The sequence below is a fragment of the Lepidochelys olivacea genome, assembly GCF_965140295.1.
Source record: "Lepidochelys olivacea isolate rLepOli2 genome assembly, chromosome: 3".
Lineage (NCBI taxonomy): Eukaryota > Metazoa > Chordata > Testudines > Cheloniidae > Lepidochelys > Lepidochelys olivacea.
Genome location: NC_140413.1, coordinates 189,055,264 through 189,072,318, shown reverse-complemented (window position 1 = coordinate 189,072,318; position 17,055 = coordinate 189,055,264). Strand labels below are relative to the sequence as shown.

At 40.9% G+C, this 17,055-nt stretch overlaps 1 protein-coding gene across 3 annotated transcripts in view; it reads right to left on the bottom strand.

The window, feature by feature from the left end:
* Positions 1–17,055, bottom strand: part of VRK2 (VRK serine/threonine kinase 2) — a gene marked incomplete at its 3' end in the record, with an annotated part of 67,182 nt that overhangs the window by 25,210 nt on the left and 24,917 nt on the right. For all 3 annotated transcript variants that reach the window (XM_084624467.1, XM_084624466.1, XM_084624465.1), the window contains exon 8: positions 10,184–10,316. In XM_084624467.1, the coding sequence (XP_084480593.1) occupies positions 10,184–10,316 (133 nt within the window). The remainder of the gene's footprint in view (positions 1–10,183; positions 10,317–17,055) is intronic.

Genomic DNA, 17,055 nt, shown 5'->3' with positions numbered 1-17,055 from the left:
ACAATACTTCACAGTTTAACTTTTTCACTTCAGTATTTAAGACCTGATTCTGTACTTGTGCCAAGATAAATCAGAAGGTACTCCACTGAAGTCACTGGAGTGAAATCAGAGTCAGGCCCTTAGAATATATTCTCAACTCAACATGTAGGGATAGTGCTGAAAAATTTACTCTAACAGAGTAGCATAACTGAAGCAACTCACACTGAGATGAGAATGTATTATGCTTCTGCGTATGTAACACATTTTGCAGTTAGTTGAGACCTAATATGAATTTGGATTATTATTTCAAAACGGAAAGTAAATTATATCATACGAGCCATTTTTATGGTCTTGAACCTCCAACGTTCCCAAGAATTCATCTTAAAGACATCTGCTAACCAGAATTCATGTGTGGAACTCTCCAGCAACATAAAATGGGAGTTTTCCACTATGCCCTTATTTTGCTAACTATTTCTCCTTCCACTCAGAGTGAGCTAGAAGGCTGATCAAAGACAGAGATAATATGTTTTTCTATGACATTTTCACTACTACTATCACATTATAATTTCATCATTAGTCTTTAGATTGTAAGCTCTTCAAGGCAAGGATTGTTTTATAAGTTTGTACAGTGTCTTACACAATGGGACCACCAATCCTAACCGGGGTTTCTAGGGTCTACCATAATATAAATAATAATAGTGTTTTTTCATGACACAAAGCCTATAAAGAAAAAAAGTGTGTCAAACTGACTGTGGAGTTAGAAATATAATTTTAAAAAGATATTACCCTATGGAGTTATATCTTATGAGATGAGTGTTGTCATCTGTAGAGCACTATAAAGTAACAGAACAGTTCAGCTTGGGGTTGAGAATAAGACAAAGAAGATAAACGAGACTGAAATATGAGACTCGATAAAATTAATGGCTGACATATTTCCAAGGAACATAATGAAGTACTGCCTCATTGAGGGTATGGTCAGCCTGAGGAATTTACTGCAGCAGGAGGGCAGACTCAAATATGGTGCATTGTTTTTTAAAAGAAGGCTGGATAGTTTTAAACAACACTTGTGGGCAGCGTACACAAATTTAGCAGAGGGTTATACACAGAACTCTGTGAACAGCAGATTTTTCAGCTTGCTAGCAGTTCTGAGGGTGGAACTGGAGGGAGAAGCGTTCTGGGTCAAGCTGACACTGACATTTTCCAAAATTTTCAGCAAATCAAAAAGTAATTGATTTGGATAGAACAAAAACAAAACACTTTCAATTTAGGGCATTTTAACCTCTTTTTTTTTTTTTTTTTTTTTTATTAAATAAAAGCAAAGGAAATTTGGAAACAAATGGCTAGATTTGCAAAATCAGGGTGGTGGTGATCCCCCTTATACCAATAGCCCAGAGGCTGGGCACTGACTTGGGGGGTGGGAGCACCTGACTGCAGCCCCTGTTCCAATGAATAATTATTAATATAAAGTGGAACAGCTGCCAAATAAGAGACAGAGACACAGAGAGAGAGAGGAACACACACACCCCACCCCCACCCCAAGCCAGTGTATCCTATAGCCTGGTGTTTAGGGCACTAACCTGGCAGGGGCAAAACCTAAGTTCAAGGCCCTGCTCCAGAACAGGGATTTGAACCTTGGGCGCTCACATCCCAACCAAGTGCCCTAACTACTAGACTTGGGTGTAAGAAAAGGGGTGGTACTTGAACTGACAGAGCAACAGTTCATAGATTCCAAAATAGTTCCGTTTGAACTAGACAACATCTTTCAGAAGAACATCCGATCTTCATTTCAAAATTGCTAGTGATGGAGAATCTACTACAAACCTTGGCAAATTGTTCCAATGGTTAACCACTTTCACTATTACGAAAATTAGGCCTTATTTCCAGGCTAAATTTGACCATGCAGGTACTTTGTTCAAGTCGCTCCTTAACTTTCTCTTTGTTAAACTAACAAGACTGAGCTCCTTGTGTCTATCACTGTAAGACAGGTTTTCTAATCCTTTCTGATCTCATGGCCCTGCACCTTCTCCAATTTATCAACATCCTTCATGAACTGTGGGCACAAGAACTGGACACAGTATTCCAGCATCGGTCACACCACTGCCAAATACACCAGTAAAATAACCTCTACTCCTACTCAATATTCCCCCATTAATGCATCCAAGGATCATCAGGTTGAGTATGGCAAATCCAATGTTAATAGACAAGAATAGGGGAATGAGAGGGTAACAAGAGAAGAGAATCCAGAGAATTTGACTTTGGGTTTTGGTAATGCATGATTTCCCCTAGGCATGGAGCTTAAGGGAGTTGTAATGCATCTGCAGGCCTACTGGTCCTTCAAAGGAAGGTGTTAGTCTAATTAGAAATGCCAATTTCAGAACTCCTTTTCCTCCTCCCTGCCATAGCCACAGTTAATTGCACAGTTTTCTCTCACTTGCACTGCTCTGACTTCCTGCTCCCTGGCCTCCTCTCCTGTCTATCCAATGTTCAGTAGCTCAGAATTACTTCTACTCTCCAGTTAAGCTCTGTCTTGCTTACACTTCATCTCACCCCCTTGCACTGCCCAGTCATTTCACCTTGTTCCTCCCTTTGACTCCTCTTCCCACACTTGGCTGCACATCTCTTTTCCTAGCATTCTCTATACCTAAAATGATATTCTTCTGTGCCTACCACATTCACTTTTACACTGCAAGTCACTCCTTGAAATCTACCCTGGACTTTGACTCCTGGGCTGCCTGCTATTGCTCAATCTCTCCTTACAAATATTAGACTTTACTTGATTCACTTGCTATACTATGCTCCACATCTTTTATTTTAACCTCACTCCCCCTTCCTCAACATCCTGTTTTATGTTCTATATTTGTCTTATTGAAAATGAAAACTCTTTGAGGCAGGGGCCATATGTTTATGTCTTTAATCTCTTAAGTGCTATCCAAAGCTATAGTGATTATTTATATTATATACACACACCACATGTGTTTTTGTTAAACTACGTAAGCACTACCCAAAGTGATAGTGCCAAACACATGCCCACAGCATATAGCATTATACATGTATGTATACACATAAGGCACTGTAACTTTGATGGCGCTTATGCAGTTTATTAATAAAAACAAAACACCACAACAACAAACACAAAAACTGCTAGAAAAAGTACACAGCAAGGGAAGTTTGTCAGCAGTGCCAGAATTTTTAGTGAAAGCAGGAGTGAAACCTACAGTGTTGGCCCCAGATTTTGTGGATAGCATGTAAATTTCCCCACTGCCCGTCAATAGTCTGATGGTATGAATATCATCTCACTTATGACGGAGTGCAGAATAGACAACTCGTGCCTCCTGATACGGGGGCTGGGGGGGGGGGGGAGGATGGGGGACCACACGCTATGTGGAGGAGGACACGTGATTGCAGCCAACTCTGCCGGCTCCTGGGAGGCTGGGGTCAGAGGAGTGGGGAGCATGTGCCCATGGGCCCCGCTGAGGCCACGCCTAGCCCAGGGAAACTCACAGCACCAGTGTCTCCCTGGAGTTTGTGGACACCTCAGTAGGGGAGGCAATGCCACTACCTTCGGCTAAGCAGATGCCAGGGAACCTGCTCTCAGCACCTTCCCCGGTACACCCCGCCCTGAACCCAGCCAGGGGCCGTTGTGCTTTCCTCACTTCACCAGAGTTGCCTGGGGACAGTGGCCCTCTATCTTTCTCCCACTGGGACACCCCCCACCCCCGACACCTTCGGCCACTCTCCCTGGCAGCTGGGGAGCAAGAAGGAGCCATTTCTCATGCTGGCTGAAGCAGGCTGCTCCGGGTCACTGTTCTGTGCAGCACGGCAGCTGCCTGAGAGAGCCTGGCTGGGGAGGTGATAGCAGCTCGCCCCTCTACTCCTGTCCCAGGCCTGACTGCCAGGGACAGGGGCTGAGTAAGCTGGAAACATGCCAGGGGCTCACTTGGCCCCTATCCCCAGCAGCCAGGCCTGGGTGGGGAGCAGAGGGGACGAATTGCTGGCGTCTCCCCAGCCAGACTTTCGCAGGCAGCCACCACACTGCACAGAGCAGAGATCCAGAGAGGCTGGCATGATAAGCAGGTGGTCCTGCCCCTTCCACTCTCTGCCTGGGCCTGGCTGCCAGGGATAGGGACTGAGCATGCCAGGGAGCAAGCACAGTGAGAAAAGGGAGCCTCTCCCTCTCCTCCTCAACCCCCTCAGGCCAAGCAGAAATTTTTTTTGGGTGGGGGGGGCACTTGACCCCACATGCGTCACATACGGAGTGCAGTAAAATCTGGTATGTCTAAAAGTAGAAATAATTAACAGCATGTTATTTGGCTTGTGGCAGCATAAACACTGAATGCTGATAACTTGTTGCCATGTATTGTTACCTTAATACTTTTAAAGAAACAGGTTTTATTTTTTGATTCTCCAAACTAGTAGGGGACCTAAATCTTCTGTAAACTCGACAAAACCCATAAAGAGTACATTTTTATTTACTGTATTTTTAGGTTTAGAATGCACCCATTATGTAATTCCTAGGAACACAAATTACAACAATTCATTTACCAGCATTAATAAAAATAAGGCTCATCACTAACCAGTCATACACAGACCACAAATAAACTAAATACCTATACAGAGTCAACTTCCTCAAGCAAAAGCCCGAGAAAACAGATGACTATTGCACTACTCCCTACAGGTTCAAAGACACTGTCTCTGTCAGACCAGTGGAGAAAGCAAAAAGTAGCCCCAAGGGCCATTCACTAGGAACAACACAGTGCCAGCTCCCTAATATGTGAACTTAGGGAGCACACATTCTAACTGACTTCAAGCAGGATGAATGGCAATAACACAATCTGAAGGACACAAAGGCATGGATAACTCTGGCAAGGCCCACATCAGAGATAGTTACAGCTGTCATACAAGACACAGATTATACAAGACACTTTTTGCAGTGATGCCATATAAGAATCCAGAAGTAAAAAGCACTGAGAAACTGCAAAAATTTGACAACTGGGTATAACTGGGGGCAGGTACCACCTTTTGCTTTAGGCTCTGGGTACCCTGAACCTATCACAACATCATCTGTCTGCACCAGCCTTCCTATTTCATATGTTTTTAATCATTCTAGGTGCTTGAGTGAAGATACATTAAAGAAAAGCTTTGTTAAACTAATAACATATTTAGAGGTGTCTCTCTGCCACTGAAACAAAAAGGGAAAGTAATTAATATTAATTATGTAAAGTGTTGGCTTGGAAAAGGAAAAGAATCAGGAGAATGATGCTGAAATTCACTGCACACACACAAATATACATTGGAGGGAATTTAACTTAGTTCATACTCTTATGTTCATCTATGATGGCAAATTAAAACTGGTCTTACACACTCAATGCACAGGTCTGGAGTATTTAAAAAAAGCTCAATATGTTAAGCGCAGTATATCTCCAGAGAAATTAGGTATTGACTGCATGCCTCAGTGAGTAGAAAATCTACAAAAATCCATATGATACACTGATCCAAATGTTACTTTTTAACAATTCTAACTATGTAACAAATTTTTAAAACATGCATTTGATGCAGATATAATTCACTTTAATTATCAAGTAACAAGAATGTAATTCTATTTATACAGCACGGACTTTCAAAATGAATGCAAGACTATGTTCAATATGGTTCACTCAAATTCTATGTAAAAACTAAAACACTACAGTCTAATTTGGGGAATAATCTCCAATTTAAAAAAGGCATCCTCTAACCTCTCTTTCTTACAACACCAGAGCAAACAAGTAGCCAGGAAGACTGAAGTCTGTCAAGTTAGTTTAGAACCTAGGCCAGAAGCTCAAATGAAAATTAAGCACATAGCAACTCATGTTCCATACTGAATGATATTGATGGGAAGAGCAGATCTTAGGCTCACAAAAGACCGTCACAAAAATGCAGACTAGTAATGGAAACTGATACCATGGAATCGTTGTTTAGTGTCCAATGCTAAATAACTTCCAGGATCTCAGTATGATTCCCAGTGGATAACATCACAACAGCCATCATAACTGGGAAGCTTAGCAAAGAGTACATGGAATGAATGTGAATGAGGCTGGATTGCTCTCTCTATCCTACCTGTGATAGCAATGTTCATTTAAGTTAGTGGGAAGCTTGCAATGAAACTGCGCGGTACTTTCTTTGTGGAAAGGGGCAAATCAGTTTCAAGAGGCACTTTCAAAAGCCACAAATTGATATTTTTTGAAAGTCGAAACCAGATATCTCAATCAAACCACTGCACACTTTTGTACAGCTAATTCATAAATAAGAAAGAGTGGAAGTTTGAAGGTTTCCATTTGTCTAACTCAATATAACAAGTTCTACCACTCAGGTAGAACACCACATAAAAAAGCCTTAATAAATATTTTTGTTGTTGAAATATTTGACTTTTAAAATACTTTGGTATGGTACATATAATCAGAAAAGCCCTTTGGAAAGAATCATATATACACACATGCATATATATAAAAATTAAAAATCAACTATGTTCAAAGAACAACATTAAGGCTGCACGTCAAGCATGCAAAAGTTAGGAAAAGCCAGAATCATGGTTGCCTGTGCAACCTTAATTTATCCTCCTTCTACATACGCATTATGATATCGTCTAACTACTCACCACATACTGCTTTTTCCACAAGAGCCCTGCCTCATTCCCTGCACTGGACAGTGTGTGCTCCAGGTGAATGAGGGTTGTGAATGAGGATGTTGTCTGTAAACCCTATGCGCCATTTGTTTCTGAAGTGGAAGTTTTGTAGTGAATGAGGTAAAGGACTGCAGGAAGAGTAAGGACGGTGTTGTGCTTAAGACAGTTGAATGCCATCATAGATAACAGGATTCTATCCCTGCCTTTGCCACACTACTGGACAAGCCACTTAAACTAAGCTTTTCACAGGAGCTGCTAATTTTGTGTTCCTCATTTTCTAGGTGCCCAATTTGAGACACCGGGGATCAGATTTGCAGACAGGCTGACAACTGCAGCTCAAATCAATGAAAGCTGTGCACAAAATGTGTTATAAAATGTTATGGAATGCTAAATTCCCTGAAAAAAAATCAAGCTCTGGTTGTCTCAAGTTGGGCACCCAAAATCAGTGGACACTTGAAAATTCTGGCCTTAATCTCTCTCTGCTTCAGTTTCTGATTTTAAAAAGGGGATAATATTTCCCTATTTCACAGGCACATCAGGAAAATACTCATTTCTTTAATGTTTGTGAATCACTCAGATTCTAAGGAATGTAATACTTCTGTATTCAGAGCACGGTTTGAAAAGTGTGCAGGATATATGGCATGGAAGCACATACTGAACAATGAAGATAAAAAGAAATACTGCACAGCTGCCCATTCAGTGAGCACCACCCATCCTATGCACTGAATGAGGCTAGGGGTTCTGTTGAAAAAAACAGTATGTGATCATGTAATTAAAGACTGTGTCATGGCAAATGCACAAAGGGGCTGAATTAAGGATGCACAGACCACCATAAAAATCTGGCATTTTCTATCTTTCAAGTGTTTGATTTTGCAACCTTAATGTTTTTAAGATGGGCTTTTTAGTTGTTGTTTTATTTTTAATGTGATATATGTGTGTCTGCATGTGTATATAGATATAGTGGGTACACTCCCCCTCCCTCAGCTCAACGGCAGTCCAGATCCATTGATGCAATCACATTAGAGACTCCCCTCAGCAGCGGATGCCTTCACAACTCCCTTGGAAAAGATAACATGGTCCCAGTCTATATTAACTTCCATGGGAAATGTGTAGGGTTGGAGGGGAGATGTGGCCTCTGATGTTGCCTGGATTCTGCTCCCTTCTCCACATGGAACTCAGACCTGCAGCATGTGCTCTGCGGGTTCTAAAGAGACGGAATTTGCCATAACGGTCTTTTCTTACAACATGCAGTTGGAAGTGGAAAAGTCCAAGTCCTTCACAACAACTAGCTGCCCCAAGTGAATCCTCAACTGGTGTAAATCCTGAGAGATCCATTTTTTATAGCAGTTCAGGGTCTGGCCCCCTATCCCTATACTGTCTGGTGTCAGGCCCTGTAGATTTTTCTCTTGGGGCAAACTCTGCCCCTCACACATGACACTGAGATGAAATGGCAGTGAAGGGATATTTGTGGGGAGTTCCTTTTCCACAGCCCTCCCCATCTTACCCACCACCACCGTGGCTTTTGATTTTACCACAGAAGGGGATGATCTGACCTCTAATTTTGTTGGGTTGAGGAACGAAGAATTCACCCACTTACACCCAACCACAACCACCCTGTTCAAAAGGGGGAGGGAAATAAAAGATGCATCCCCTCCCTACTACCAAGACTCTCAACTGCCTCCTGTTCACCAGAAAACTAAACCAACTGCTATGCCTGCCCAGGTGCTCAGTCCCAACTGCCACAACCTCCAGTTTCTCCCTTCAACAACACTCACACAGATCTCCAAAGGACAGTTTTCAGAGTGGTGCTCATGCATCTAGTCACACAGCTCACAGTAACAGGGTCACGAAGGGACTGGAGCATATGTCCTTTTCACAACAGAATGTTTTCAGCAGGTGAAGCTGTGCAATTGTCTGAGCAGCATATACTTGACAGTCTTATTTCATTTTTCCTAATGACCAGCGTTAAACGACTGCAGGTTTTAACAGCGCTGGCAAATTATCAAGACCCTCTACATTACATGGTCAATGGTCCTTTTAATAGAAAAAGCAATAATATACAGTTATTTGTGCCAACTAAAACTCATTAGAAAGTATTAGTTTAAGGTAACAGTTCAGCAGAATTAACAAGCACAAATTTCTACAGTTATCGTTTGAGACACTGTGGTCCTACCATAGCTAGCCACAGACAGCCAGTCCATTCTTTCAGGTTTAGAAAATTTGAGGGGGTGGAAATACTTAACAAAAATATTGTTTTGCAGCAAGAGTCAAAGTTTTTCAATAATCACCATTTTTCACTAGCATAACATTAGAATTGACTTTTTGTCTTGCTGACATAGCAACTAAGAAAGTTGTGTTACATTGACCATATTGATTGTGAACAATGCAGCCATCATTGGGACTCTGCAACATATATTTTCAATATTGACCTCCCACTCCCTTTTTCCATGGCTCTGTGGGTCTGCTATTGAATTTGGACTGCAGTATAATAAACAGCTAAGGTTTAATTAATGGTAAATGAATACAAGACATAGGTTATGACTTTAACTAATTAGGGAATTGTTGAATTAAGTCTGCCTTGGAATGCAAGGCAGTACAATCAATATCCAATAAAAGGACTATGTATGTAATTTACCTGCAAATGTGTTTCCAATACCATCAAATTGAGTTTAAATAAGTAAGATATATGAAAGGCTACTGGAAAAGATTTCAAAAAGTTAACACTTTGTAGCTTTAAAAAAGGATTCTCTCTCTGTAGGAGGATGTCTCGAAATGGTGTGACACACAGACTGAAAAACAGGTGTAGATCTGCATAAAGGCATATTTATCAGGCCACAGAAATTCTTCTTAGGTAATGTGAAACTGCCAAACATCTCCCGCATCTCTACGTTCTAGAGCAGGGATTCTCAAACTTCATTGCATCGCGACCCAGTTCTGACAACAAAAATTACTACACAGCCCCAGGACAGGGGCCCAAAGCCAAAGCCCGAGCCCCGCCACACCAGGCTTGGGGAGGGAGGCATCAAAGCTGAAGCCCAAGGGATCCAGCCCCAGGTGGGGCGCCTGTAACTGAGCCCCTTCGCCTAGGGCTGAAGCTCTTGGGCTTCAGCCCCGGGCAGTGGGGCTCAGGCTATGGCTTCAGCCCCAGGCCCAACAAGTCTAACGCCAACCCTGGTGATCCCATTAAAATGGGACTGAAACCCACTTTGGGGTCCCGACCAGTGCTGTTCTGGAGCATGAACAAAACAAACCACTGTACAATAGTATTATCAATATAAGCTAATGACCAAGTTTAAAGGCAAGTTTCTTTTGTAGCTTCTTCCCCCATCTTCCAGCCTACCTCACCCATTATTCTCTAAGTGTTAACACATTCCCCTTTCCCTTCACTAGAAGCAACATTCCCTGCTGTGACATGAGGTCACCACATAAGAGCTTCTTCTGATCAACCATCACCAATACCCACCACTGCTCCGTAACATACTCCAGTTCACACAGCCTGATTACTTATTCTGTAATCACTCTTCTGAAATAAAAGAAGAAACCTACCTACTCCCTTGTGGGCATCTAAGCTGGTAAACTCTATTGTCCCATTATGGCCCTTTCTAGGATTTTCCTTATACTGTTTGTGGTTCCCATTGGGACAATATCGGTAGGAAAGTCCATAATCTGCAAGATAAACCTGGAAGAGATGAACAGACAAATGAATAATGCTTTTGTCCTTTGAAAGTATAACCTTTATAATTAAGTCTTAAGAAACAGATAGGTTAAGGACAGTCTTAGATCTACATTTTATTAAACCAAATGGTGTCTCAGGATAAAATATGTACAACTGGGTGCTGTAACCGCCGCCCTCTCCATTTAAATCCTTCTTCTACCATGCGCTTATCTTATTTCAAAGTCGAGTAGGATTTCCGTCTTTTTATTTTGCTCTTAAGTTCTTTTCTCTCCAGTTCGGCATCTAAGCATCATAAACCACAATATGTCCTATCTGTCCTCATGCAGCTTAAGGGGACCCCTTCCTCTCCTTCCTAAAAACACACACACCAGATCAAATCTTTCAACAATTAAGATTTATTATACAAGTTCATAATGGCAAGGACTATAAAAGTGTAGAAAAAGAGTGAAAGTCACCTAGTTTCTCTAAAACACAAAATCCCAGTTTGCATATAGAATTTATCATGGTATTGCCAGCCATTAGACTGGTAGTAGCCACATCATCATCATCACCGCTGGTAACTCAGTACCAGAAACAGTTTTTTAAACAGAATGCAGAAATTTTAAGAAAAAGACAGAAAGCAATCAGAAAAAAAATGTTCCTCGGTTATGTTGAAATATTTACATTGAAAATTTTTAAGAAGTTTTACAAGCACAGAATCAAACTGTATTGGCAGACCCAATGGGGTTCAAAAGAGTTGCATCGGTTATAACAAAGAACAGATTTTGGCCTCCACTGTGAACTCCAGGAAGAGTTCATTTATTATGACATTTATCTTCAAATACAAGGCTAGCATATTCTTCAAGATTTGTGGCTATATGCACGCAAGTACCCAAAGAGAGTACATACCCGCAAGGGGCTGAATACTGTACATGATATGTACTTTAAAAAAAAATTCTTAATGCTTATCCATGTGAGTGAATATTAATAATAGAGCAGACTGAAGATAGAACTACTGTAGCAAGCCTCACATTTTACAGCACTCTCTATTAAGCAGTATTGTTTAATGGTTAGACCAGCAGACAGTCAGGAGAACTGTGTTCTGTTCTCAACTCTGCTACAGTCAGTGTCACTTTCAGCAAGTAATTTGACTTCACTGTGCCTCAGTTTCCCCATCTGAGAAATGCAGGTAAGACTGCAGAAAATGTCTATTCTACCACTTATATACTTTAGACTAAGGTTGGTTTTGTGGTACATCATTTTCACACGCTTGCCTGACCTTTGCCCTTCACCTATTACTAGAACTGGTCAACCTAAATTACGTTGTGTAAATATTCATAGTGCTTCTTACCACGTAATATGCTGCACATTCACAGAAGACAGGTAGTACAGGCCAGATCCAAAACCCTTTGAAGTCAATGTACAGACTCTCTAAATAGGTAGTATAATGTAAGAATACAAGAAACTAGTTTTCTTAGTATAATCTTTAGTAACTTTTGTTTTCCATTTAGTTTTAATAGGAAAAAGTTTATCTGGTAACAAAAGAGCTCTCTCTGCTTTAAATTTAATTATATCGTTGTTGGTGGGTTTCACTCCTTCCTACATCCCTCCTCAGGAAAAAACCACGACCACTATTTTGTAATGCATGCTGTTAAATGACTGATTCCTGTTTGTGCTCCAGGCAGCTTCAGATTTTGGGTTGTTGGTGTCATGGTTTTACAGTTTCTGCTGTAGGATCTGTGCTTATTTGGAGCGTGTAAGCTGGGATAAAGCACTCTCTTCCTGCAGGGTGATGTGTTTAAGATTACTGAGTATGTTTTTCACCTGACGGACTGTACAAACTGTGATACAAGATTAAAGACTGTAGGCACCATTAGGAAATCTGGAACAAGGCACAAGCTTTGCTGGGTTGACCCAGTGATTTTCTCCCATGTTCTCCAGTGTATTCTAGATGCTCTGGTACCCACCCTAATTGAGCCTGAAGTCAATAATGCACTGAGTCAGTGTGGCAGGGCACTGATTTAAACTACCATATCATCAAGCTTAGTGATGTGGAGGGGAGCCTTCCCCATATGGTGTGGGCTGTGGTGGAAAGATGCTGTACGGTGTGTTCTTCCCTGGCTAAGTAGCAGCATTTGGATTTTGCTCGACTGTAGGGTCTTTGGCAGAGATAGCTGGGCAGGTATAGATAAAATGACACCAAACTGAACCAGACCCCTAAAAAGCATGGCCAAGTTTTATATTAAATTTAACAGGTTTTTAGCATGTTAGAGAAACAACAGAGCAGCATGAGTGAAGGACATCAAGGCATCTCCACACTTCCTGACCTGCTGGAACCACAGGATATGTCTACGTTGCACTTAAACACACGTTTGCCCTGTGTCATTTGACTCTGGCTTGCAGGACTCAGACTGCAGGGCTGTAAAACTGTAGTGCACAGAATCAGGCTTAGGCTGGAGCCAAAGCTCTGGGACCCCTACAGCCCAACCCCAAACATCTACACCACAATCTTACAGCCTGAGCCCCGCAAGCCCAAGTCAGCTGACACAGGCGGGCTGCACATGTGTAATTACAGTGTAGAGATACCCACAGAGAGCTGGTGAACTCACAAGTAAGCCTGTTTTCAAAAGACACCCAAATGTCATGAAAAGTATCTCAACTTTGGGATACTTAGTAAACCAAACATTTAAGTTCACTCATCATTAGTGTGGTTGCCCAGTCTAGTTCTAAATGACTCCAGGGAGGAGGCTTCCACCACCTTCCTTGGAGGACTCCTACAACTTTCACTATCAGCAGGTTTTTCCATGATCATGGGATTGATCCCATACCAGTGAAGTCAGTAGCAAAACTCCCTTTGATTGCAATGGAGATAGGATTTCACCCTGGAAGTTTTATCACCAACTTCAGTGAAAGCAGGAGCAGGCCCATGTAGTCTAAATGATCCTTTTCTTAATTTAATCTCATTAGTTGCAATTACACCCCTTTTCCCATGCTAAATAACTCCTCTTCCAATCCGGTTTTCAGCTTTTGATATTGCAGATCAGGGTATCCTTTGAACTCACTACATACATTGGTGGGGTTTTTAATTAAATGTTTTTCATTATAGGAAGGGGAGAAAAAGCCACTGACTGTAACAAAGAAAGAAAAATAAATACAAAAGTTAAGTACAACTTTTAGCCCATACTCACCATGCCATAAAATAACAATTAACATCTGTTCACTGCTTTACGTTGCAAGAACCAAAGAAAACAGGAACAAGCCATAGGAAATGAGAAAAAGAATATGTAGGACAGTATGTCAGACTGAAGAAATACCATGGAAAGCTAGGAAGCTGTTTCTAGACAGCCAATCTGTTTGTTTGGCAAGGGGTTGAACTTGGTTGGTTTTGTTTAGTTTTTGTTTTATTTTTCATGTAATTATGTACTGGACCCAGCAGTTCTTACTTAATTTCATGCATAAGTGTGCCTATCACACACGCAAATACCAGATATGCATGCACAGATAAGGCCAGTTATGTGCCTAACAGACGTAGGTGCTCATTTGTATGCATGAAACCTGATCATAATGCTTATATTTAAATACTTCAAACAAATGTTAAACAACAAAATAAACAGGGAACTTATGCTACCCTAGACCAATTAGTTAGGATATTCCACGGCATTCTCTTTTAGACTTGTGATGGGGTATACGAACCCCACTCTGGGCCAGAATGGGTTAATAAGAGCCTATAGGCCTTGCCCTGCTACACCTACTAAAGGGGTCAAGCCTGGAGGGAAGAGTTAAAAGGGCTGGAGCTGACCAGGAAGGAGAGCAGCTCACTGGCTCTCACTCAATTCTGAACAGAGCTGGGGGAAAAGGAGTATAACAAGACAAGGGTAGAGATGTAGGTAGGGACAGAGCTGCAGAGAGGCTTGAAGGGTGGTGGTGGTGGGGAAGGATGAATATTAAGAAAGGAGAAACCATTAGAGAGAGATTGGAGAAGGGGACGGAGGGAAACAGTCAGAACAGAAGGTCAGGAAGGTAATCTTGGCAGCGAAGAGGTGTGAGGAAGGAGAGCTGGAAGAGATCAGAAAGGAAGAGGCTGAGAAGTGATAAGAGTACAGGGAAGTGTTGTGTTGAAGCATATAATTTTGAGGGGAGGGAAGATACAAGGTTTGCTAAACTGAATCTTGCTGAACTGTAGTGGGTAAAAGGAGACAAAAACATCATCTTGACTTGTATACGTTTTTATATAAACAGCCAAGTGCCAGCTGGACTGAGTTTCGTTAGAGTGTAATGACCCCCAAGTACTCATGAGGTCACTGGTGTACCTAACAATGAACCAGGAATATGCAGAAACAGAAAGAAATGGCTATATCTGGGCATCAGACACTGCTTTAGCTTGAACAAATGGATAAGGGCTGTGTTGGCTGACCATTCCTCTGGGCATTAAGAGAGGAGCACAGTAAAACCATTAGCATCTTCATGATCCCAGATGTTCTGGAAGTCCCTCCACTAATGACGACCTTGTCTCATCAAGGGGGAAATCTTTGATACATCCAGGACACAAGTAGACCAGTAAGAATGTCAAGCCATTGCTATAAGATCAGCTGAGTCTGAAGCAATTTTTGGGATATGAGGTTTAAATTCTCTGCTCCCCTTCCTTCTGTCACTTCATCCCCATTCTATTTCCTATCTCTTTCCTCTTGGCTTCTGTATAACCGATTCCAATGAACATTTGGAATTAACTGATTCTATAAAGCTATAATCAGCAAGACAGACCAAGACAGTGTACATAGCCTTGCCCCAATGTGCTGAGAAGACTGGTGGAAGGAATCATGCCAACCTCAGGTCACCCCAGATCAGGGAAGTAAGTGAAAGTTCAAAGGTTAAAGCTCAAATTTTTACAGCTAACCTGTCTGCGCACTGTATCTTGCCTGTAACACATGGGATGAAGGAAGCAACAGAGACAGATATTTCCTTTTTCTGTCATCTGTTGTTGTGTGAGTTTGTTGTGTTTGCTTAAAGAGCAGGAATAATCTTAACAACTGCCAACTCAAAATCCAGCAGTGGATTGATTTTTTTCCCCCTTCCTACAAAGACTGCACCATATCTTGCCAATACCAAAAATCAGCACTTATCTCTGAAGGATTTTATTCACTGTAAATGAAAGGAAAGAGAATTTTCCCAGACTCAATAACCACTTAACTTTGGAAATCCAAATATTTTAAATTTTCTATTATTAATTTTCTGTTATTAATTAATCAGCAGATGAGAAGATTTCTATACTTTGGATGCCAAGGGAAAGCAGGCTGTAACACAATCTACAGTTAACTTTTCAATATTGTAACAGTAACGTGAGGATTCTAGTAACACTTTTAAGCCACACACTCTATCATTACCAGAGTGGGGAAGTATTTTGGAGAAAAAATTGATTAGGGAGGGCTCCGAAGAGTATTGCCAACTCTAACCATAAGTCAGGAACCAGAAGTCATGAGATTGGCTTAAACATAATGAGATTTTAAAAAGCATGTTTGGGGTTCTTGTGTTAGAATATGTAAGGATCATGTTTGCAAGGTTTCTTCAGTTGCTACCTGGGCTAGAAACTTTTTTTAAATTAAACTTAAGATTCTCAAGTAAAAACCTCATTCCAGCAGATGGGGCTTTAAGAAAAAAAAAAAACAATATTGCGATACTTGCAATACAATCTTGAGAGTTGGCAAGGCTGCATATATGAAATGTATGGATGCCTGCCCCAGTAATCCATAAAAATGATAAAACTAACATGTTTTAAACAGACACCCTCCCAAGGCTTGTTTTACTTAAATCAATCTCTCTTTGATTTTAAAGTGTTTGTTTAATGGCAGTCAATCAGCTGTCCCTTTTAATAGCACCAGGATTTGAGGAGGTTAATTAATTCAGTTTTGTCATTTGGGGTCTATATTAATAATGCTCACTCTGCATTACCACCTGAAAAGCTATTGCCGTGAAGTGAATTGTCTTTAGACCCTGAACAATACTGAAATATTTCAGTGTAGCAGCCATGTTAGTCTGTATCCGCAAAAAGAAAAGGAGTACTTGTGGCACCTTAGAGACTAACAAATTTATTTGAGCATAAGCTTTTGTAATCTACAGAAATGCAAGATCTTGTGTAATGACCCTTTTAAAATAAAAACAGGAAAGATTCCCACTAAAAGTACTATAATGCAGAACAGCAGAACTTTTCAAAATGGAATTTGGGGAACGAGAATGAATCAGACTAGGTTTTCTCAGTACAAAGTTATACATTTAAAAGGTTCTCATAATACTGTAATAAGCTAAAGAATAAATGTTTGGAACTGTGTATGCAGATATGCATGCCAAATATGCATCCATAAATCCTAATAATTGCATGTTCAATGACAAATGTAAATAATGGCTGTAAATGTACATGCACAGTTCTGAAAGTACAGACCTGTCTAGGTCTCTGAATGTAACATGGAATAAGAAAATAAACTTTTTAAAACTGATATCATGTCTCCTAACATCACTGTACTTACTGGCCTGCCTAATGTGATTTTTAAATAAATCTGTTTTACACATAAGTGACAATGCATCTTGACTGATATTGACAAAAATGGATTAATTTGGATTTTTAAAAAGACCTTAAATCTTAAAATTGTGACACATTAACCCCCCTTCCATTACAAAAACAAATCCCACACAGTAATTATTCGGTAGCAAAGCCTCCCACGTGCTTCAAGCATGGAGCTAGAAGTCAGTCAATAAGAGTTCTATTCCTGAT